We start from the raw sequence: 23937 nt of genomic DNA, 5'->3' as shown, positions 1-23937 counted from the left end.
AGGGCTAACAAGCTCTGTTTCAGAGGCTGTGCCCCTCACTCCCATGCTTAGTAACTATCGATGCTCCATTTCCTCCAAGAATTTGTCCAATCTCTCTTGCTGGGCTGTTGGTTTGTAGCCATGTTGGTCTAAAGACATAGGCAGGTGAGGTTCTTTGGGCAGATGTGATAGCTTTTATTAGACCAACTGAGTAGTTGGGAAAAAGTTCTTAGCAAGCTTTGGGGCACAGTCACCCCTTGTCAGGCATAGGAAGTCTGCTAAATTGGCAGCAGCCACAGTATCTGGTGGCCGTGAGCTCCAGCCTGAACGACATGCTGGGTGGAAATCAGCTTCCTTGTGCTCGTTTTAAACTTACTACCTGCTGGCTTCTTGTTGTGCCCTCCTGGCACTTGTCTAGGGAGAGGGAGTAAGTAAGAAATCCCTGCTGACTTTCTTTTGGCCATTGAGGGCTTCCCTGGTGAGTTAGCTGCCTGGAAAACCACCTTCGGGGAGAGCCAACAGCCAGGTGCCTGTGAGCGCGGAGCAAGCCTCCATCGGTCCCCGGGGTGCGGGCGGGGAGGGGAGCCCAGCGGGGGACACGCATCGTCCTGACCTGAGGCACTGAGGGGGGGCGGTCTTGGGCTTCAGGGACCCGGGGGGCCCCACCTGCGTCTCCGCGGCCGTGGCACGTCCCTGCCCCGCGGGGCCGGGCAGGGAGCGGGCGCGAGGGACCTGGCCCCGGGAGCTCCCCGCCTCCGCGCTCGGAGCCGCGCCCGCCACCAGGGGGCGCCGTCGGCCTTCCCGCAGCCCCCGCCGGCTCCTGAGCCCCCGGAGCCGGGGGCCGGGCCTCCCCCCGGTGCCGGGCGGCAGCGATGCCCGGGGAGGCGGCGTCTCCCCGGGGCTACCCCGCCGGCTGTGCAACAGGGGCCGGGCCGCGTGCGGGAGCCCAGCCCGGCGCGTCACGGGGACGGCGCTATAAAGCGGCGGGCGCGGGCGCGGGGCGGCAGTGCGCCGGGGCCAGGACCAGGGCTCGGCCCGCGGGGATGGGCAGCGCCGCCGCCTAGCCCCCCGCCCCGGCAGAGGGAGGCACAGCCCGGGAAGCATGCGCCGTGCCGGCCCGCGCCGCCCGCTCCCCGCCGCCCGGCGCACACCCGTGCGGCGGCAGCCCGGCGCGGCGAGGCGCGGAGCCGCCCGGCAGCCGTGAGCCGCCCGCGAGCCCAGCCGCGCCGCCGGGGCCGGGCCGCCGCCCGGGCCGGGAAGATGCGCTTGCAGCGGGCGCTGCTGCTGCTGAGCCTGGCCGGCGTCAGCCTGGCGCTCTCGTCCTGCCCCAGCCTGGACCTGGAGCACGTCCGCAAGAAGCGGGTGGAGGCCATCCGCGGCCAGATCCTGAGCAAGCTGCGCCTCACCAGCCCGCCCGCCGCGGCGGGGCCGGCCCACGTGCCCTTCCACGTCCTGGCGCTCTTCAACAGCACCCGCGAGCTGCTGGACGAGCTGCGGGCCGCGCCGGGCGCCGCGGAGGGCGGCGGCGGCGGCGGCGCCGGTGCCTGCGCGCGCGACGCCTCCGAGTCCGACTACTACGCCAAGGAGGTGCACAAGTTCGACATGGTCCAGGGCCTGCCCGAGCACAGTGAGTTCCCGGGGCCAGGCGGGCTGCTCCCCCGGCCGGAGCCCCGTGCCCCGGCGGTCCCCACGGCGCGCGGGGCGGGGCGGGGCGGGCCGCAGCTGTGCCCGCTGTGCGCCCCCGGCGCCTGCGAGACGCGCTTGTGTGTGCGTGTGCGTGTGCGTGTGTGAGAGAGAGGCACAGCAGAGGGAGGAGGGCTGTCTCCATGGCTTGCCAGTGACCGGAGATTGGAGAAGACCATCCAGGATTTAGTGTCTGAATGAGCCTGAGGTTGTGCATGTGCCCGCTGTGTGCACGGGGTGGTGGCGGTGCCCGTTTGCTGAGCCAGGGAAGCTGTGAACAGAGAGAGGTGGCCAGTTCTCCTGGTCTGAAGTCGGAGGTAGGGTCAGCTGGGCCCCTTGTGCTCACCAAAGCTGTGAGCCACGTGTTTTGTGCATCTCTGTGCATGCAAGTCGAGGGTTGACAGCAAGGGGAACAAAGCACAGCGTGAGAAGAAGTGCAGTGGGCACTAGGAAACTTCACCGCCTGGAGCCGCAGAGTTGGAAGGAGAACGCCAGGAGCAGCTTCCTTCCCTCTGCTGCCACCAGGTGTCCTCGTGGGCTCTGAAATGACAGTGGGGGGAGCTCTGTAATTACAGTAGGGGGAGGCTTTTGTGTGTGTGTGTGCGTGCGTGCGCGTGTGTGTGTGTGCACGTGTAAAATGAGTCATTGGAGAACAGACTAGAAAGCCATTGGGGGGTCCAGGAGGAGTGTGTAGGCAAGTCTGGAGAGAAGCAGTGGAGGCGTTGGGGCGGGAGACAATTTCTGAAAAATTGAAGATGAATTGTTAAAACAATGATTTTTTAAAAAGTGAAATGCTTGGTGGTTAGCAGCCCCGCAGCAGGTGGAGGAGCCTGAGCCCTGGCAATGGGGCAGGCAAGGGATGGGTTTTCAGTGTCTTGGAATAACATCAGCCCAGACTCCAGCCAGGAAGCAGTAAGCCAAGCCAGTGTCTAGAGCCGTGATATCCTGGAGAAGATGAGAGGGGGAAGGAAATACACAGGAGACTGAAGGAGAGAGAAGAAGAGGAAAGAAAAGAAAGAAGGTGGTAGAGGAGATGGTTTGAGTTTCATAAACTGAACATATCGTAACTGCCAGGAAGAAAAATCACAGTGTGGACAACAGAATCACTAGCACAGAACTAGATTGTTCCCTGGTGAAACTCCTTTGACCTGAGCAGGTACAGCAGGGACAGATATGGCCCTTTAGTTTGGGCAGAGCATGCACCTAGCATAAGGAAGAGAAAGATGTACAAGCTGAATAAAGCCAACTGCTGAGAGGATACAGCTACGGAGATGTCAATGAGGATGCTGTGTAGATGAAGAAGAGATGGAAAATGATCATAGAATAAGGAAGATGTTGAACAGGTGAAAAGCAGACACTGATATGGAACAGATTGTGTCCCCCTTATCTCCCAGGGGACAGACAGAAAGGAGGTGCTGGAAGACGCATGTTGTACAGGTGCAGAGCAGATGCTGAACAGACCCACTAAGCAGAGTCGGGTGCAGATGCAGAGACCGGAACTGAACAGATCCAAACCCAGAGCAGACTGGAGATGCAGAACAGATGTAGCTTCAGAGCATTTCTCTTGGTGACTACTTGGAGCTCCCCAGTGCTGGAAGACATTGGAAGGCATGCAGTCATATCATGTAGTACAGCCTGAGAGATGCTGATTTATCGCCAGAAGTTCCTGGGTACTGTTTACCAGAGGAGCTGGGATGCAGTGCAGGCAGTCTCAGCATACCGTTGAGACTGCCAGGTTTATGTTAATTTTGACACATGATGAGTTGGAATATAGGTTACAATGTGGTAATGCAACAAATTTCACTTAATCTCTAGCAGACTGCACTCCATATGGTTAGATGATTAGCTCTCTTCTCAGGAGGCAGCAGCACTCGAAGAGCAGGGGAGTCTGCATGGCTGGACCAAAGGTCATTAGCAAACTATTATTGCAGTATTTATACACTGCTAAAGCACTATTAATGGTGCTCTGCATGCCTATGGGAAGATTAGAGCTCTACCCCAAAGAGCTTACAGTCTGGTAAACACACTGAAAACAAACACAGTTTGGATGTGATATAGGATTGGCTTGCACAACTGGGCAGCTGAAGGTCATGCAAGAAGAGTAGATTTGAGTCTGGGAAGGCAGAAGGAGAACTGTTGGGGCACAATGGAAGAGAGACCTCCTCTAAGTGGAGAAGCGGTGTGACAAAATGGGGAGAGACTAGGCCAGTAATGAGGTACACCGGCACAGCTGGGAGTGAGAAGAGGGCTCTGGATTAGCAAGGGATGCTGCAGGCAAGGACAGGGATGCTGAGAGAAGAAGCTTCCACAAGTCTGGGCTCTATCTGCTGAATGCTTTCTAGTCTTCTGTTGTCATTAGCACTACTATTACGTAACTTTCCCCATCAATAGGATGTCCATGTGGTGCCAGAGTACCATATTCAAGAGACCAAGGTGCCTGTGAATGCCTAGGGGTGGGCAGTGCATCTCCCACTATCCAGAGGAAGAGACATCTTGGGAAGTGGGTCACCATAGGAGAGAGGATCAAAGTTGCTTGTGGTGGAAGCAGGCAGAGCCTACAGCAATCTGTGGAGTTTCACCTACCTACATCAGGGCTGAATTTGATCCTCTGTCTTCAAAAGTGGCTGGGATTCAACTTTCCCATGACTGTCATTCTGCCAGAAGGTGATCTCAGACTGCATTTTGAGCCAAAAGCCAGTCTCCTCTTGGAGGGAGGAGGAGAGCTTAATCCATCAAGGGACCCTGGGCTAATACAAACAAGTCTGAAACGCCTGCACGTGCGCGCGCACACACGCACACACACGCACACACCTCTGTTCTAATGCTACATCAGCCAGACAAACTCACTGGCTTGGATAAGGAGCTAAAAAATGAGGATAGCTGAGGAGCTAAGGGGGCAGCAGGGAGAGGCTGGCAGTTCTAGGAAAGCAGATGAAGATGTTCAGGAGCAGACTCCTCCCATGTGCATGGTGAGGGAATGCTCTTTCTCCTGTGCTTCCTGTGGCCATTGCCCAAGGTAAACACACCTGAGAGGGAAGGTCTCCCTTTTAAGAGAGCAGGGCATTCTGCCCCATGCAGTCACCAAGGCCCTCCCAGTGCAGTGTCCCTGGGGTGAACAGTAGAAACTGTTTTCATCCTTTCCCCAGCCTTGCATGCTGTAGTGGGTGCATAGAGAGCAGGTGGGCACCAATGGCTTGAAAGTCTCCTGACTTTGTTTCCAGAGGGCCAGTGATGCTACTACAGTCCTGTCCCCATGCCTGGCTACCTATACCATCCACTCCGATAGACCTGAGGTAGCAGTGCCAGACCACTTTCATCCTTTTACCTGTGCCCAACCTGTACTCTGAGGTATGCTGCACCATTAACAGGTGGTGTCAGTGACTGACAGGGCTGCTTTGTCACCTGCATCCAACTTCTGAGGTAAATGGCCTATTCCAGAAAATGTCTCCAGAAAGATACAGCCAGAGAGACCTAAAGATGCCTGGGGACAGAATGTGAGGAGCAAACGGCAGAAGCTTGAAGCAGTCTCCCCGTCAGAGGTGCAGATGGGTTGGGTACAGCCTGTAGGCCACCTGGATCTCCTCGCCTCTGTGCTATTCTGCGCTGTACAGGCAGGCATGAGTAGGACAGGCCACGGTGTCGGGAAGCAGCAGGAGCCAAAGCTCTCTGAAGACAAAGGTGTGTTTTGGAGGCTCAGAGGTAGGAAGAGTCTGATATCCATGAAAAAGGAGAGAGGTTACCTCATTTCCACCTCCCACCCCTCCCCTGCAGCACATTTAAGCAGAGAAAATCCTACAAGAACCAATCTTAAAAGACGAGTAACACCTTTTTAGTCACTCTTGGCCCTGCACTTCAGGCCTCTAAGGTCTCCTGAGATGCACGGAAACTCAGTTGCATCTGGTTTCCAATCAGTGGCTGGATTTGGGCTCAAAGTGTGGGAGTGGAATCTGGCTTTTGCTTGGTCTCAGGTCGGTGAAAAGAGGCCATTATTGAAAGCAGCTTGGGAAATGGTGCTGTTCTACCAATCCACTGCCTTTACTTGCAAAGGGTACCATGTAAAGCTTTTTGTGAGAGCTAGTGGAACCACGTAGCTTTGGTATACACAACACCCAGCTCTGCCTCTCCTTGATCTCAGACATGCACAGCACCATCTCCAGTTCTCTCAGGTAGAAACTTCATTAAATGCTGAACCCAGACTTGATCAAGGTGACGGTGACAGAGGGAAGAAGAGTATGTTTCCTGGGTGGCATCCCCTGCTACTGAAGACATCAATCTGCTCTCAGATTGATCAGTCAGTCTGCAGCCTGTGGGCTCCTCAGTGCTAATGGAAACCCAAATAGGCATAAGGACAAACAACCACTTGAATAGTGACTGGCCAAGAGCCTATACCCTGATCTTCAGGGTCAGTTACTACAAATTGCCATGGCCACAGATGAAGCACCCTGGAAAAACTCTAGCTGGTAGAAGACACAACAGCTGATCTGCTTAGGAGGGTCCATGTGAGTCCATTGTGCTGGGGCTCCATTTTGCAAGGGTGTCCAATAAAGTCCAGTCTGTAATCTCTGTCTTGATAATCAAGTGCCTCCATAGGATTATCTTGCTCCTTGAGAGGTTGCCTCTCCTCCTGCAGCCATGACCTCCATCAACAGCCATATCCCACCAGAGCAATGAAACAAGCAACTAGCAGGGAAGTCCCACAGGTGCAGGAGATGGTGCTTACATAGGAGCTGGACCCATGCATTGGAGCTCGCTACCACAAGAGACCAGACTTGAGCCCAGACCTCATCACACTCCAGAGTTAAATGCAGAACTTGGTTGCCTAGCTCAGCTTCTGCTGCACTGCCCTTCCATACACAGCACATGTACACTAGCTGCTACTGTAAATTAAATTAACCAAACCAACAGGCTGGGAAGGGAGGAGGCAAATTGTTCTTTCTACTAGAAACTGCTTGCAAGATTTCAGCTGGGAAGGCGATAAGCAGCTAGCTAGACAGACAGATAGGCAGAAGGGGATGTGATGACTGTGGGAAAAATAAGTGGTATAACAACTGGCCAAGGGTTTTTCTTTAGTACTCTTTGCCAAGGATTTTAAGGTGCTTCATACACACACATCGACTAAGACTTACAAGTGCCCCCTGGGAGCACATGCGGTCAAGGCCTTAACTTCCTGTCTCATGAGAAATGTGACACCTTTCCATAGAGGAGAGTAAGGGTGTAGGCACACATTCACTTGCAACAGTTGCAAATCATTGGAATGCAGTAATGCAGGGACTGTCAACTGGGGATAGGCATGAAAGGTCCCAGGGGCCATGTGGGGGCGGGTGGAGACAGAGCACCACCACACCGCACTACCGCCTCACAGGAGCAGGGCCTGGTGAGAACAGGGCCGCACAGATGCTGCATCTCCAGGTGCCAGAGTGAGGCAGGAAAGCTGGTTTGGAAAACAGCAAAAGCTGTTGTGAACCCAGGAAGAAAGGGAAGCATGAACTTAGGCAGCTGCATGAACGGGGGAGGGAGTGGGGGGATGGAACAGTTCTACAAGCATCAGCTGGAGGAGGAATCAGGCTGAGAAAACAGTGTCCAGGTGAGGTGAGACTGCTTCCTATGGGGCCTCTCTTGTGTCTCAGACCTTCTCTTTCTACTGTTTATCTGTCAACTGGGTGGTGTTCTCAGCAGGCTTGTTTCCAGGTTGAGTTTCATTGTTATTTTCTACCTAAGTATCTAATTTCTTCAGGGCCCTTTGGACTGCTCTTCTGTCTTGTGACTCCCATGTTGACTGGACCTGCCCTGAACAGAGTTAGATGACTTGGATTTAAAGGTGCTGGTGGCAGATCCAGTTGGGCTCTTCAGCTTTGGAACAGGGAGAGGGAGGAAAATTTGTGTTACTCCCTTCCCTCCTGCCAGGACATTCATACATCAGTTCAAAAGTGGTGGGAGGTCTGAAGGGCACGCACTGTTCTGAATGCCCCTCACCAGTTCTGTGCAAGTTATGGACCGGGCTTTGTTTCTCTGGCCCTTGCTCTTCAGTCTCTCTCTCCTTGTCTTATAGATGAGTTGGGCATCTGCCCCAAGGGTGTCACCTCCAACGTGTTTCGCTTCAACGTGTCATCAGCAGAGAAGAACAGCACTAACCTGTTCCGGGCCGAGTTCCGGGTCCTGCGAGTGCCCAACCTAAGCTCCAAACGCGCTGAACAGCGCATTGAGCTCTTCCAGGTGAGAGCCCTTGCCACCCTCTGAGCACGGTGGGGCAGACAGCAAAAGTAGCTCTGCTATGGATCCTCAGTGAAAACCTCAAGCAGGGTGGGCAAGAGCATGGAGGAAAACCCTTTTTCAGTTCTCTTTCTACCCTGTTTGAAACAGGCAGCCAGCTAGCCTTGCCTTACCTTTTCATGTCCTTCTTCTCCTCAGGGGTTCTGTCCCCTTTGGGATCCTGCCCGGTTTCTTGCTACCTTCTTTCTGACACTCTGAGCATCCCACTATGGCGCTGCCTCCTCAGAGGCGCCTTGCTGCCATTTTGATGAGGGAGGCGGAGAGGGAGCCTCTAGTTACCAGTGAAGTGCTATCAGAGGGACCCCTGCTTCCATAAGCTTTGGCTCCCCTTGGGGCATGTCTTGCCTGTGTGAGTGACATGGCAGATAGTGGTATGCCAAGGAGAGGACTCTTCTGTCCAGGTCATACATAACCTGTTTCCTCTTCTTAGCAATGAAAGGGTGATAGGGAGAGACAGGGAGAGGCATACAGGAAAAACTTACAGAAGGACATGGTAGAACAGAGAGGCAGAGATTAGGTGGGAGTTCCCAGTAACAACAGACCAACCTCACCTGCTTGTAGGTCCCTTCACTGAATAGCTAATCTGGCCTCTTTCTGGGGCTTTGCTCCCACCTAGACAGAATAACCTCTGGTCTGAGTCTGGAGGTACTGTAAGCCTCAACTGGCTTACCCAACAGAGGTATAAATTAGAACAGTGATTCTCAACTAGGGTGCCATGGCATTTTTGAGTTCCTTTCAAGGATGCTGTAAGGTTCCATACAATGTTAGCACTTTTAGGTTTACAAACATGATTCACAAGATAAACCCAGACATTTCAAATAGAAATCCATAGTTGTGGCCTGGATTCTCTACAACAAAGACTGCTCTATTGTTTTTCTGCAGTTAAAAAAAAAAGAATGAAAACTAAGAGCTGGTATTTCCAAGGGGTGCCTCAAGTCTGAAAAGGTTGAGAACCATGGAATTAGAACCTGGTCTCCAGTATAAAACAGGCAGGCTTGAACCTGCCCATTTCATAGGATGTGGGCAATAAGCATGCAGTGCTGATCATCCTCCAGTACCTTCCCATGATTCCCCTCAACAATCAGAGAAGTTCTCCCTATTGATGCAACTGATAGGGAAAGAGTCTGAGAGCATATAAGCACAAAGGAACTGTAGAATATGATCCCCTGGAACTCAGTGCCCTTTGGAATGAGCTTTGGCTCTGCCAAGAGAGATGCTCTGAGGACTGGTTTATGGTTTTGCAATGGGACTTGGGGAGAAAGTTTCAAATGTGAGGTTTCCACTATACCGTGCTGTGCTGTGTTTGGGGGTAGTTGAGACAGGCCTTGAACTTAGGGTGGGGTAGGGATGGGCATAGGTCTCACAAGGTTAGGAATCCAATTAAATATGCATTTAAACCCCTGCCATCAGCTGGGTTCCAGTGCTGAACACTTTGCCACAGGACTGGTGGGCCTGCCAGGTTAGGGGACCCAGGATGGTGAGACCCCCCATCCTGTCTCAGTGCTGGTTCTGCCCACAAGCCCTGGTCCTCTTTCTGGGGACTTGGAAAACAAAATCGCCCATTAACCTGCAGTCAGGATTCCAGTGTGCTGCTTCCCTCTACAGTTACAGTCCACCCCCAGGATACAGCAAGAGGAGGTTTTCAGGTTCCTATGTGCAGGACACATGGAGGTCTCCAGAGGTTGGCTCGGTGCCTGAAGAGTCTGTAGCCCTCTTACCTTTACTAGGTTGTTCATTCAGGAAAGATGAGTCTGATCCTAGTCTCTCCCTCTCTGGATTCTCCCCCCTGGCTTAGTTGGTAACAAACCTCCTGAAGTGGGGAGACAAGGTAGGTACAAGGTCCCCACTCCTTTGCACACTTACTCCTGTTTTACCTTCTCCCAATACAGATCCTCCGGCCCGATGAGCACATAGCAAAGCAGCGCTACCTCAATGGCAGGAATGTGCAGACACGGGGCTCACCGGAGTGGCTGTCCTTTGATGTTACTGAGACTGTGCGTGAGTGGCTTCTGCACAGAGGTAGGAGTCTTGCTGTTTTGGTTGGGCTGTGTGGAGTGTCTGTTTAGTTCAGGCAGTTGCTCCTTCAGAAGGGGCTAATGAATGTAGGGCTAATGAATCCCCATCACTATCTCCCAGTAGCAAAGCGCACTTCCCTCAGTTTGGGGAACTAAGGGTCCCACTAAAAGCAGTTCTTCCCAGTTTGAGAATGAGGCTGCCTCACTCTATGTAGGGTACTTCCTCTATTAGATAGCTACCTTGGAGTTCCCACTTTCTCCATCTGTACAGGACTCAAAATCCACTTGGTATTTTCATTTAGAGATGGATCTTATTTTCTTTTTGCTATTGAAAATTCTTTGATTGATAAGTTATCAAGTCTGATTTGTATATCATAGGCTCTAAGACTTTCCTGAATGAACCAGAGCATATGCTTTAGAGAAAAGTATTTTTTGAACTCTAGTGTGACCACAGATCTTGATTCTCTTGTCTGTCTGTAGCATTGTAAAGGTGAGGAAATACGAGAGACTTTCTGACATATCTAGGCAGATGGAGACTTTAGTGGCACAGCATACAAACAGCAGTGACTGAGAAAAGAGCAATAGTTTTGTCTCTGCAACCACTTGGCAGTGCCAGCAGTTATGGGACAGCTCCCAGCAGGAACACTGACATAATTCACAACTGGAACATGGGGACCGTAAGTCACAGCTAGATTGCCCTCTCAGATAGAAGCTAGGTGTCACTGAAAACTGGAATGCAGGCAGTTGGCATAAAGCCAGTCCCTGAAAGGATGAGCTGGGAGCTTGTGGGCTCCTTCTGTTTTAGAGACATTCAATTTTACGTCCTTATGGCCCAAGTTCAGAGCCTGAATTGCAGTTATCTTCAGACAGTAACGCTAGCTGACAGATACCATGATGTGGATAGTGTCTAGAAATCAAAGTGATGAGTACCTTACTAACACAGCAGAGAGCCAGATGTTTCTACCTGTGCACACAAGATGGAAAAAGAGCTGTCACTTTATCTCGATCCATTATGAAAACTGCTTTCACAACCACACTGCATGACTGTTCTCAGGATGTTATTGTGGATATAAAAACAGACTCAGGGCAGTCTCTGTGGCTTAACCCAAAGATCAGCAGAAACAGGAAGCTACAGCCAATAGGTAGAATACCCTTAGTGAAACAATTACTCATGCTGAGCTTACTTGCTTTCAGGTCTCTGCCACAGATACAACCTAGAGACCAGGTAGTGGAAAATCAACATTATTTAACACTGACACAAAGGGCCAGGTTTTTAAAAGTTCTCAGCTTCTGACAGCCTTCATAGAGGACAACAGATATTGTTGGATGCTGAGTATTTACAGATTGGGAACTAAAGGAGAGTCTGGATGCTCTGGGATTCCCTTGAACTGGCCAACAAGTGAAGAATGTGTTTCTCATGGAGTCTCATCTCCTCCTCTACAGAGTCCAATCTGGGTCTGGAGATCAGCATCCACTGTCCATGCCACACTTTTCAGCCCAATGGTGACATCCTGGAGAACCTGCATGAGGTGCTGGAGATCAAGTTCAAAGGTGACAAGGGGCAGGGGTTGGGAGGAACTTGATGGGAGAGGGGAGCATAGAGCTGCTGGAGAAGAAGAATCAAATTCAGGTGTTGCTCTGCATGTCTGAGTGCTTTAAATGTACGCACAGTGATGGTGCATTTGAATTTGCATGCTGACTTGTAGTGCACGCATTCTGCATGTAGGCTTGGAGTGCTTGCGTGTACAGAGATGCGCGACTGCCCATGTCCGTGCATTCAGTGAGATAATTCTGTATTTATTCTCTCTCTGGGATAAAACACTGGCTCTGATGCATTCTCAGTCTTCCAGTGTGCTTCTGCTTTTCACTCTGGTTTCCAGCTAGGGTGACTGAGACAAATCATGAGTCCTGCCTGAAGTGGCAGAGAGTCAGTGGCTTGGCTGGATAAAGAAGTAGGAACCTCCTGGCCTGCAGCCCTGGGATGCTGCCACTGGCCCCCATAGACTTCATTTCTGAGGCTGTTCTGTGGAGTGCCAGTGATCTGACATCTTTAAACCATTCATCTTTCTGCTTGTCCAGGGACCAAGGCCAAGAATGAGTGGGGTGGATTAACGGCCCCACCAGCAGTTTGCAAATGGTAAAACAAATGGCCATGAGCCTCTTTTTCAAGCCAGCAGCAATCAAATTCACTGTGGAGAGTGAGGAGTCCAAGGGGATGGGGTGTGGGGCAGCCAGGAAAGAAGGCCCGGAGTGAATAAACATGGAGATTGAGTACTTCTCTTCAGTTCAGAAGTAGGAGTAGGAGCCAATGTTAAATACATTCCTCCAGACTGTAGAAAGACCTCCCTGCATCTTCACTCTCCAATTCTGCTCTGAGACAGACTTTTGAGGGCCATTTTCTCTCTGTAGGCATTGATAGTGAAGATGACTATGGACGTGGGGACCTGGGACGCCTGAAGAAGCAAAAGGACCTTCACAACCCCCACCTGATCTTGATGATGTTACCCCCACATCGGCTGGAGAGCCCAGGTTTGGGAGGCCAGAGGAAGAGACGAGCCCTGGACACGAATTACTGCTTCCGGTAAGGGAAATGGGACCCTTCCCACTCCTGGAGTTAATCTGCCCCCTTATTCACAGAATGACAAGGCTCCCATTTCTATGGCCATTTTTTTCTGCCATGCAGTAGGGTAAAATCCTAGAAAGCGCATCAGAAACTCTTGGGATGTGAATGAGTGTGGTTCCTTGGGTCTCTCTTCTTTTGGACAGATCTGTGCTGGGCTAGCTTGAGATGCTGTTCCTCTGTCTCAGGACAAGGGCATAGCAGTATCCAGGAAATAGAGATGGACCTATATTGGCCTTGCTCTGGTGATCAAGGGGCTGGCTAGTCAGAGAGGAACCCACAGGGCCCTATGCTGTTGTCTTGGAGACTCATTCAAACTGTCCCTCTGAACGGAAACCTGCTACATTCACTGACCAGGCAGGGTCTTGGGATGAACTTTTTAGAGCCTGCAGAATAGGGTCCCTGTTCTTGAGCATTTTGGTTTGTTTCTAAGATGTAGCTTCTATTTAAAGGTATTTTCCTATGTACAGAGGCTCCTCTTTTCCCCTCCATTCTAATATTATAAAAACCTTTGTCTGTCTGTCTGTTTGTCCATAACACTTTATTCACGCTCTGACTGGCTGTCTTAGCAGTCGATCGAAGTCCTCTAGATAGACATGACAGATGGCAGAGCACTGCCATGACAGTGGGGACTGAAAGCATGGGGGGGTGGGGGGCAGGCCAGCTGGCTTCCCCACTTGGAGGCAGAGGGGGACAGCGGGGACCAGAGCCCTGCCATAACAGAGGGGACAGAGCTGGGGAGTGAGGACAGCAGCGCTGGCCTCACCCCCCGATCTGCTCCTTGGAGCCATTGGCCAGAACAGCCCCCCATCACTTCCCAACAAAAGCTGGCGGGAGAGAGGAGAGGGGGCAGTCACCGGTAGTGATGGCTGCCACCCTGTCTGCAGCCACCGCCCTGTGCCTGCGGCTGCCACTAGGCCTGCACCCGCTGCTGCTGGGTCTGTGGCTACCACCAAACCCAGAACCATGGGCACTGCCAGGCCCACACGCAGGCGGGCCAGTGGTGGTATGGATGTTGCAGCAGCTGCAGGGGAGAGCAGGCCAGACCCAAAGCTGGTGGGGTGGGAGGGGAGGCCCCAGGCCCAAAGTGGCAGGCAGGGGGGCAGACGTGGACCCAGCCCTGGAGGTGGGGGAGAACAGCTGAAGGGATGGGGGTTGGGGGAGCAGACCCAGCCCCAAAGCAGGGGCAGAGGTGCTGCAGCTGAGGAGGGCAGGGTGTTGGGGGAGGAAAGGAGGGGGAACAGCCCTGGCCCCGAACCCAAACTGGGTCAGGCCTGAAGGGGGTGGGGCCAGACTAGCACAGGGGAGGGAGGGGAACAAGGGCGCAGGGCCAAATGCTGTGCTCTGTCCCTGCTGCCCCCCCCCCATCATTTTTGATGGGCAATTTGCTAGTATATGTCATAATGGTGGAGCCACCTGGTGGTGGATATTGGGGACCACCATGTTTACAGACCAGCCCCTCTTGTGCTTTGCTATCTCTGTTTGTTATGTCCACAGAGAATGGAGCCCTAGCCATGCTTTCCCAGCAAGTGTTGGGCACGCTAGCACCTACTGGTCAAGAGACTGTATCCCTCAGTAGACTGTGAATTCCCTAAGCCCTGGCGGGGGTGGGGTAGAGCAGAAAGTCTCCATTTCTCTGGTACTTGGATTCACTTTGTGCCAATGGTTTGTTTCAGGAACTTGGAGGAAAACTGCTGTGTTCGCCCTCTTTACATAGACTTCCGACAGGACCTGGGCTGGAAGTGGGTCCACGAGCCCAAGGGTTACTTTGCCAACTTTTGTTCGGGTCCCTGCCCATACCTCCGCAGTGCAGACACAACTCACAGCACGGTACGGCAGGTGGTTAATACTCTTAAGGGCTTCCAGCTGGGCATGGCTACTGGAGCTGTGACCCTACAAGTCTGATCTCATTGGGATTCATGTAGACCATTTCCTTTAGACCAGTGAGGGGCACTCCACCTGTGGAGTCAGTTCTACGCTTGTCCCCAGTTCAGTGTTAAAGGATGCTTGTGACCATCCTTCAGATGCGATTTTTAACAAGGCAGGGATGACCATTTGCTATTAGCTATTTGCTACTATTTGGGTAGGTTTTTGGTAATTGTTGGTGATGTCAGCCAAAATATTCAGGTCAAATTTCAGTTTTGGAGAGATGGTATTGGTGGTAACTTTTTGATTGCCATTCTGACCCACCTGCAGTTTCTGTTGGAGACAGGATTTTTCTGTTGCCTATGCTCCAAACTGTCAGCTAATGCTCTTGTACAGCTGCAAACAGCTGCTTTCAGTGGGGTGTGGCTGACTTGGCTACTGCCCGAGATGGCTGCATTCAAATGGTGGGGAAATCTTTTGTACATAAAGAACTAAATATGCTCTCCAGGATGCATGGGGTATGTAACAGGCTGGTTCAATGCAGAAGGTAAAATGGCTACATGAGAAGTTTCCTGTTGTGCATGGGTGCCTTTCCTTACTGAAAAATGCCAGCATAGCCCATGGGTGGTTCCATAGTGACAGCTGCAGAGAAGCCCAGTTAACAGTATGATCCACATGTAAAATGTGCAGAAACTTACGCTTTTAGGTAACCCACTAGTTATCATTCATGCTAGACACTGGTCAGTCTTTGAGAATACTTGGGTCTGGTCAGGATCCTGGAAGTGGAACAGAAAGACAGTGACACAAAGGAATGGGGGCAGGAGAAAGGCCAAGGGTCAAGGATATGAGGATGGTGCAGGCTAAGAGGCATAGGCTTCGATCTTCCGCTGCCGTAGCTGCACAAGGAAACATGATGAGCCAGAAGAACATGCAGGGGCTGCTACTGCTTGGAGACGGGGAAGATGGAATCACCCACTGGCTACTTAGCTTCAGGTTCATTAAAAAGGTCTTTAGTAGCTTGTTACCTGGACAAGGGAGAGACTGCAGGAAACAGGTTAGCGCACTCTTGAAAACTTCAGCATATGTACTTCTGCCAGGCCTGATGGCAGCAGGAGGCCTGGAACCAAGGGAATGAATGAGAACAAAGGCTGGAAGCAGAACACAGGGCAAAGAGCAGAGCTCTTTGGGAACAAAGTCCCGTTCCCAGGGCAAAGACAAAGAACAAATGTGCACATGCAAGGGGTTGCATTTTCCCATCAGCCACCATGGACAACTTTATGAAAGTCAGTGGGGCTGAAGCAGTGCACGTGAGAGGAGAATTTGGGCTGGTTCGTATTTTCAAAGGAAAACAGACAAGAAGAGAATTAATGAGCAGCACAACTAACTAGAAACCCCAGTGGGTTCTTAGAACAGTGCATCTACTGCGGTTTGTCAGGGGTGCCCGGGGAAACATAGTGAAAGATAAAAAACTCCAGGATCATAGATTCATAGATTCATAGATGCTAGGGTCGGAAGGGACCTCAATAGATCATCGAGTCCGACCCCCTGCATAAGCAGGAAAGAGTGCTGGGCCTACATTACCCCAGCTAGATACACATCCAACCTTCTCTTGAATACCCCCAGGGTAGGGGAGAGCACCACCTCCCTTGGGAGCCCGTTCCAGAGCTTGGCCACTCGAACTGTGAAGAAGTTCCTCCTAATATCTAATCTAAATCTGCTCTCCTCCAGCTTGTGGCCATTATTTCTTGTAACCCCCGGGGGCGCCTTGGTGAATAAATACTCACCAATTCCCTTCTGTGCCCCCCTGACGAACTTATAGGCAGCCACCAGGTCGCCTCTCAACCTTCTCTTGCGGAGGCTGAAAAGGTCCAGTTTCTCTAATCTCTCCTCATAGGGCTTGGCCTGCAGGCCCTTAACCATACGAGTGGCCCTTCTCTGGACCCTCTCCAGGTTATCCGCATCTTTCTTGAAGTGCGGCGCCCAGAATTGCACGCAGTACTCCAGCTGCGGTCTGACCAGCGCCCGATAGAGGGGAAGTATCACCTCCTTGGACTTATTTGTCATGCATCTGCTGATGCACGATAAAGTGCCATTGGCTTTTCTGATGGTTTCATCACACTGCCGACTCATGTTCATCTTGGAGTCTACTAGGACTCCAAGATCCCTTTCCACTTCCGTGCCACCCAGCAGGTCATTTCCTAGGCTGTAGGTGTGCTGGACATTTTTCCTCCCTAGATGCAGCACTTTGCATTTCTCCTTGTTGAACTGCATTCTGTTGTTTTCTGCCCACTTGTCTAACCTGTCCAGGTCTGCTTGCAGCTGTTCCCTGCCCTCCGGCGTGTCCACTTCGCCCCATAGCTTAGTGTCATCTGCAAACTTGGACAGAGTACATTTCACCCCCTCATCCAAGTCGCTGATGAAGACATTAAAGAGTATCGGTCCAAGCACCGAGCCCTGCGGGACCCCACTGCCCACACTCTTCCAGGTCGAAACCGACCCATCCACCACAACTCTCTGGGTGCGACCCTCCAGCCAATTCTCCACCCACCGGACTGTGCAGTCATCCAAGTCACAGCCCCTTAACTTGTTCACCAGTATGGGGTGGGATACCATATCAAAGGCCTTCCTGAAGTCCAAGTATACGACATCCACCCCTCCTCCTGCGTCGAGGCGTTTTGTGACCTGGTCATAAAAAGAGACTAGATTGGTCAGGCACGATCTACCTGCCACGAACCCGTGCTGGTTTCCCCTCGGCATAATTTGTCCTGCCAGGCTCTCACAAATGTGAGCCTTGATGATTTTCTCAAAGATTTTGCCAAGGATGGAGGTGAGACTGACTGGCCTATAGTTACCCGGGTCCTCCTTCCTCCCCTTCTTGAAAATGGGAACCACATTGGCACTGAACCAACCTTGCTGCTGGCTTGTACACTGGGGTCAATGTATAGTGACCCAGGCAAAGCTGGCAATGCTTTAATTCAGCATCCAGGGATTCAACTGGAGAAAAGTGAATTAAATCGATCAGATTAATAATAAAAAAGGATGTTTCCATAGCACATTTCATTCCCCATGACAGTGGACCAAACTCTGCTCTCATTTAAACCAGGACCAGCTCCACTGAAGGAAATGAGACCAAGCTGGGGAATGTGAGAGCCTTTTTGGCCCCATGAGGCTAGAAATCACGTGCCATTGACATGCAGCTACCTCTAGAGAGAAACATGGCAACTGCTGTAAGACAGCTCTATGACTGGAGCATTTGTCAGTGGTTCAGGACCAGCTGGGAGGAAGAATCCAGTGAGGTCCCACAGGACTCTCTTTTGACTCCAGTATGATCCCGTAATGACTTGGAGAATGGAATGGAGAGCGAGTTCATCAGATGGCTGAAAGTTGGGAGGGACCTGTGGATACTTGAGCGGGTGGTATTACATCCAGTACTATTTGGAGATGTTGGCTGAAATCAACAAAATTGATTTTTTCAGCTGTCTTTTATGGAACCCAGGATAGCATGGCCCCAAATTGGTTACACCCAGCATTGTTAAAATTGTAAAATGGGACACTGATGGCTGTCAGTGCAGAGCTGGGAGGATCTGTTTTTACTTTGGCTGTCCTTGCACTGAAGTCATCTGCCACAGAGTAGAGGACTTGACAATAAACAAGGGCTCGTAGGTACTACAGTGCAGATTAGAACCTTTTAACATGGGCCACTTTTTGGGCCAAGCCTCTTGGAGGATGCTCCTGCCTGGCAGTCAGTCAAGTACAATGGTGGAGAGTGTGATTAAAAACCAGTTCCAACCCATGGAGTGGCAGCCCCAGTAATGTCAGGAATCTTTGACCAGGTCTTAAATATGCTTCTTTTCCCCAGGTGCTGGGTCTCTACAATACGCTGAACCCTGAGGCATCTGCCTCACCTTGCTGCGTTCCCCAGGACCTAGAGCCTCTCACCATCCTGTACTACATTGGGAGGACCCCTAAAGTAGAGCAGCTTTCCAACATGGTGGTGAAATCCTGCAAGTGCAGCTGAAAGGCAACCAGTCCCACCCAAAGTCAAGAGGATCTATCACTGCTCTCCCTCCTTCTTCCAGAGCACTAGGAATAGAACCAGGGGGCCAGGGACCCCACGCACCCAGGCCTGGGCTTCCAACCCTGCAGCTCAGGATGTACCAGCTCTCTAGGGATCCATTCTGGAGTGTTTTTGTGTCCTGTTGACTCAGTTTCCTTCCTTCTGGGAGTCATTTGGTGATGTGAATACTGTACTCTCGATAAAGGTTGGACATTCATGGGGGAAGAGGGACACTGAATGGAGAAACTGCACTGTGTTTTGAAGCATGGATGGCTGAGAAAGGGAAGCAAGAGTGTGGCGAGAATGGTCAAAAGTGGGGTGGGAAGAGAGACTGGCCAGTGCTTCCTGCTCACACTACAGCTGTCCCCTGACTTCAGCCTGCTCCTCTATTGTGAAGAATTAGAATTTCCTTCTGAAGGAAGAAATTTAAGTTTTCTCTGAACAAAGAGCATTAACTGAGAAGAGGTTGAGAAAGGCACCCAGAATCTTGCTCCTCAGAGCTTCTCAGGATGGGCCTGTCTGAGAGGAGGGGAGAGCACACTGACTCCATTTGCAGAATGGTTGAGGTTTCCTCTGTGTTTGCCATACAGCTCCACTCCTTTCCTGGAATTCCTGATAGATGGTTTCTGGGTCAGGGTGGGCACCACTGCTCCTGGGGTACCTGAATTTTGGATCCATCCAGTTTGGGGCGATTACCCCCAAAGGACTCTATCTGTATTGTGGTATGTGAGGTGCTCTAGGGTATTCAGTACCTCTCCTGCACAAAGACCTGGTCCAGGCCTTACCTGCCAAGGTTTTTAAAAAATATTAATCTCAGAAACATTGTAAAAAATAAATATTTTGTGGGGGGGAAACAATCATTTTCTCACCAGAAAAACTGTCTGCTGAAATAGTAGAGATTTTAGCATTTCAAAGTTGTGCTCTACCTGCAACAAATAATATAGGATAACTCTGAAACATGCCCACCATCCCCTACAACCCACTCTCATTAGGAACATATCAGAGTAGACCAGTCTGAGGCACACAGAGTGAAAACACTCAAGCAAGCTTCAGTTCTTCTCCTTGCCAAGGGAAATAGCCTGGAGGTTCATACTGGAGATGCATGCAGTTCCCATGAAAGGGACCTGTTGTGTATAAGACCTGTCCCACATAAGCCCCTGACATGTTTGCCACCTCCCCAAGTGCTCTTGGAGACTTGCACACAACCTTCCCTTCAGCACCTATGACATGCAGTTCTGTGTGGCCTGTCAGCATGCCAGTACAGTTACTGGCTTAACAGCTTCAGGTATTTGGTTAGCAAGCACCTGAATGTGCCCTGCCAAGCAAGAAGGCAAGCAGTTACAGCTTGCCAGTCCTAGGCAAAGACATAAGGCTTACCAAAGCTGGACTTGTATGCAACTAAACCCAAGACAGTATCCCATAGACATGCTCAAATTTTTTCAGTTTACCAAACTTTAAAACCCAAATGTAGTACACTATGTCACAGACCTGGTCAAGGCAAGGTACAGTCCATACATCACTCAATCTAATGTTCCTTTAGAAAAGATGTGGTTTTCCAGAGAAATATGTTGCCTTCTGCCTGCAGCTGTCTCTAGATCAGTGGTGCTCAACTTTTGCCTGTGGGGTTGGATGGGCAATGCTTGTTTCACCCTGTGGACCAGATCCAGCTAGTGGACCTAATCTGGTGCCCAGGGTATGCAGGGTGGGACTCCCATCTGATTGTCTGGAGGGGGTGGTGGGCAGCCCAGCCTTGCTTTAGCCACATGAAGAAAGGGAGCTTGGTTTTGCTCCACCCAGGACCAGCAGCAGGGGAAGGGACATGACCTGGCCCCACAGGGAGAAGGGGGTGCAGCCTGGACCCAACCCAGCCACAGAGGGAAGGGGGTGTGGTGCAACCTTGCTCTGGCAGCGGGGGGAGGGTTGTGGCCCAGCTCCAATCCATTGCACAGGTCTTGGGATTTTGGTGGGGGGGGTGGGTAGTATTAACTGTCCCTGCTTCCCCACCACCATCCTGACCCATGGGCCAGATTCCAAAGCTCCATGGGTCACATCTGGCCTGCAAGCTGGAGGTTGAGCACCCCTGCTCTAAATAGTAAGGAGCCCATAAACAGACCTGCTCCAACAGGGCTTTGCATATGCAAATCCTGTGACTCATAAATTCATAGATGCTCAGTCATTCCTAGTCATGATCTTGAAGCTATAACAGAGCCCCCTCCCCTCCATCACCTCACCATCCCCAACACCTGTGTAAAATGACACTTGGCTGGTAGTGCTAAGTCACCCGTGGTCAGGCCCCTGCATGGACCTCAGGTGAAGTAGCTTTCCATGGAGTCCCAGACTGGTTCTCCAAAGCAGGCAGTTGCTGTTAACATCCCTGTGGTGCTGTCTGTCCCAATACCATTTCAAGCATTTTAAGGAGTTAAAGAAAACCCCAGGTGGTGGGCTGGTGGCTAGGACAGGGGCAGGTGCAATTACAGCTTGTGTGCTTTACTAGCCTAGATCATGCAGTTAGGGCAATGTCCTCTGATGACAGGTGCTGACTGCATAGCTTATTACTTTTCATCTCTGTGGGTCTCCTTGACCTGCAGTCAACATGATGAAATAATTAGCTCTGCCCAATTGTGCCCCCACTTATTTACTGTGCCTAATCCAATCCTCTAGTAGGAAAGAGGAGCTCTCACTGCTAGTGTTTCCCTTTCCCCCACCATATCCACTCCAGAAGAAGGGGTTGTGTATGTGTGCACACAGTGGCTGTGCCAACATGCTGATGGATATGCTGTAAATGCTTAGCTATAGCTACACAGATGGGGGAATCCAGATGCCAGTTGGCAGAGGTCTTTCTAATATCCTTAGCAGCCCCCTGGGAAGTTTTGGTTTACAAACTGGAGCCTGTTCCCCAGTCATTGTTTGTTAGCACTGGGCTGGCCTCACTGCCCATCCAGCTGAAGGGGGGAAAAGGGGTACAAAGGGCTGAGCTAGAGCACAAGACCTGATAATAATACCTGGCAGTTAGAGCACTTTGAAGGCATTTGTGAAGTAACTTTGGCAGCCCACAGTGCAGTGGGTCTGAATCATGAACCCCCCTTTACAAATGGAGAAACATGAGGACTTGCATCTGCTAGTGCAGCAGGACGAGCAATGGCCTGATGGGGGTAAAGAAAAGAAAATCTTTTATCGCATTTCTTGGTGACAGCACAGAAACAATGAGCTAACCCAATAGCTTTCTGGTTACAGACAGGTCAAACATGTTCCTGAGCCCAGTATTAACAGCAATTCGCTCAGAATGCTCGGATGGGGAAGAAAAGGAGAAAGAGATCTGAAAGCAGTTCTTTGTATGTTGTTACCTGGGGGATAGCTGTGGGGTGGACAGTGGGAAGAAAGGTGGAAGCAGTAAGCCCCTTGTTGCTTGTCATGACTACAGGTGCAATCCTTTACCCCTTTCCAGGAACAAAGGTAGGTGCAAATGACCCCATCATACTGCACTTAGCTCAGTATAGCAAACTACTCAGAAATATCCAAGAAAGGGAGAAAGAAGCATTCCGCACTGCCATGAGGGGCAGCCTGGGTAGGAGTATCTATGACAAACCTTGTTCTTCATTGCTAGGCATGGGTGCACTACTGGAGGGTGGGTACAGCATAGAAGCATTTAAAAAATAGAGCTCTTAGGGTTGGCTGTACTTTGCACCAACCGCAGCTACTGAAAGGACACATGGGAAAGAAAAAACAGTGGAACACTCCTGCCCCTAGCATGTGAACTACTTCCCCCAACAAAACCTCCAGCCACTAGGTCTGGTACCTGATAGGCAATCAAAAGGAAAAACGGCACAAACACAGACACCTTTCCCTCACTGAAAGCAGCAACAGTTCAGCCCCACATCATCCCGTTTCAGATCTTTCTCTTTTTCTGCTCTGTTTATTTAGCATCCTTCCATTCTTCAAGCTCATAGATCCTATTCTGAATTTCCTGGCTGCTAAGAAACTTGCCTTGTTCCTGTCTGAGGTGCTCATGTCATCTGAAGTGGAGACTTACATTGCACACCAAACCAGTCCTGGTCTCATGGGTGTGACAGTCTCACTGATAGCAACAGTTTGTGATGCAGAGGTCCTTCAAGTAGCTCCATGTTTCAATGCAGGGCAGCTTCCGTCGCACTGAGGGAGGTGGAGATAGTTCTAGGGTCAGTTCCACTGTATAAAGGAAAGTTCTCCACCTCTTAAAAGTGTTTCTTCAATGTGTAGTCCATCAAATCCATGTAAATGGGTCCACTCTCTCCACAGGCAGGGAAAAAACAGAAGAGGTCATGCCTGCTAATTCTCATGGGGCAGTGTTTGACTTACTGTATCCACTCTTGAAACTGATTAAAATGATACACAGTAATGCAGAACAATACCTGCTGACTGGGATCCTAATAACCTATGGAATGGTCTCTACTTAGCAGCATCAACAAGGACAGCATTTCTCAACCTGTGGGTCATGACCCAAAAGTGGGTCACAAGAATATATGAAAGGGTGGCAAACAAACTTTAAACATGGATCAGCAAACTTTAAAAATGGAGAAAAAACATGGGAAACCATGGCTTTTCCCTTTTAGGCTGCCCTCCCCCCCATCCACCTCCTGCCCTACACACTGAAGGGCTGGGGCCTGGGGGCAGTGGGTTGGGAGTGAGGGGCACTGGGCTGGGACTGGCCATCCATGTCTACAAATGAGTTCTGGTGTAAAAAAGGTTGAGAACCACTGAACTAGGATAGATATGAAGGAGAAAATGTTTTCCTTGACTTAAAAAAAAAGTAACGAGTTTTAAATTTGAGTCTTTTAGAATGAGGTACCCAAAAGCCACACAACTAGGTCTCTTAACATGAACCCTAGGATACTTAATAAAAAGAACAGTTCGTTGCTTTGCAGATCTATAGTATCCATCCCACTTTCTCTCCAGGAGGGAACCTCAGTTCTTGTCCAATGGACCTTTACAAAGGACCCATTCTTAAAGCGATGCTTCAATAACAAAGCAACAAACCCCTTGAAAATTTGATATCTCAGAAGCTCCTCTGCATGTTTATGTTTTAGAACCAGGAGAGGGAATTAACTGACCTGAATGGCTTTTGTCCTTTCCAGGTGAAAGCTTTTATGCAGAATGACATGAGGGTAGGGTCCCTTCTTTGTGACATCCTGAGTTATGTTAGAAGGAAAGAGAATTCACCTTTTGTTCACAGGGAAAATGAGGATTTGACTTGGGAAGGAAGCTGGGCACTGCCAGAGAGAAAGCAAGTAAATGGGAACGGCAAACAATGGGTGCTATTTCTCTTATCCTTCTGGCTGACAGCACCGTGATTATGCCACCTATGCCTATAGATTCAAACAAGGACACAGAGTTCCCGTCACCACAATGACTTTCCAAAGAATGAGTTTTAGGGATTCAGTTTCCAGTTGCTTGGCTGCTTTTAGAACAAA

The 23937-nt window shown here is 50.8% G+C and overlaps 1 protein-coding gene across 1 annotated transcript; it reads left to right on the top strand.

Moving 5' to 3' along the window:
- The first annotated feature begins 995 nt into the window (after positions 1-995).
- Positions 996-19367, top strand: TGFB3 (transforming growth factor beta 3). Its single transcript, XM_090033731.1, has 7 exons — positions 996-1606; positions 7712-7875; positions 9822-9951; positions 11391-11498; positions 12357-12528; positions 14244-14397; positions 18293-19367. The coding sequence occupies exons 1-7, from the start codon at positions 1240-1242 to the stop codon at positions 18449-18451; spliced, it is 1254 nt and encodes a 417-aa protein (XP_089889857.1). The 5' UTR covers positions 996-1239; the 3' UTR covers positions 18452-19367.
- The last annotated feature ends 4570 nt before the right edge of the window (positions 19368-23937 follow it).

The sequence above is a fragment of the Crocodylus siamensis genome, chromosome 2 (genome assembly GCF_052110815.1).
Source record: "Crocodylus siamensis isolate JL-2025a chromosome 2, ASM5211081v1, whole genome shotgun sequence".
Classification (NCBI taxonomy): Eukaryota; Metazoa; Chordata; order Crocodylia; family Crocodylidae; genus Crocodylus; species Crocodylus siamensis.
This window is presented reverse-complemented; position numbering and strand designations above follow the sequence as displayed.

What these genes read in the sequence shown, in the direction of transcription:
- TGFB3 (XM_090033731.1), top strand. Translation starts at nt 1,240, where the DNA reads ATGCGCTTGCAGCGGGCGCTGCTGCTGCTGAGCCTGGCCGGCGTCAGC. An exon ending in TGAGTGGCTTCTGCACAGAG is followed by an intron (nt 9,952 to 11,390) that starts GTAGGAGTCTTG and finishes CCTCCTCTACAG; the next exon opens with AGTCCAATCTGGGTCTGGAG. An exon ending in CAGACACAACTCACAGCACG is followed by an intron (nt 14,398 to 18,292) that starts GTACGGCAGGTG and finishes TCTTTTCCCCAG; the next exon opens with GTGCTGGGTCTCTACAATAC.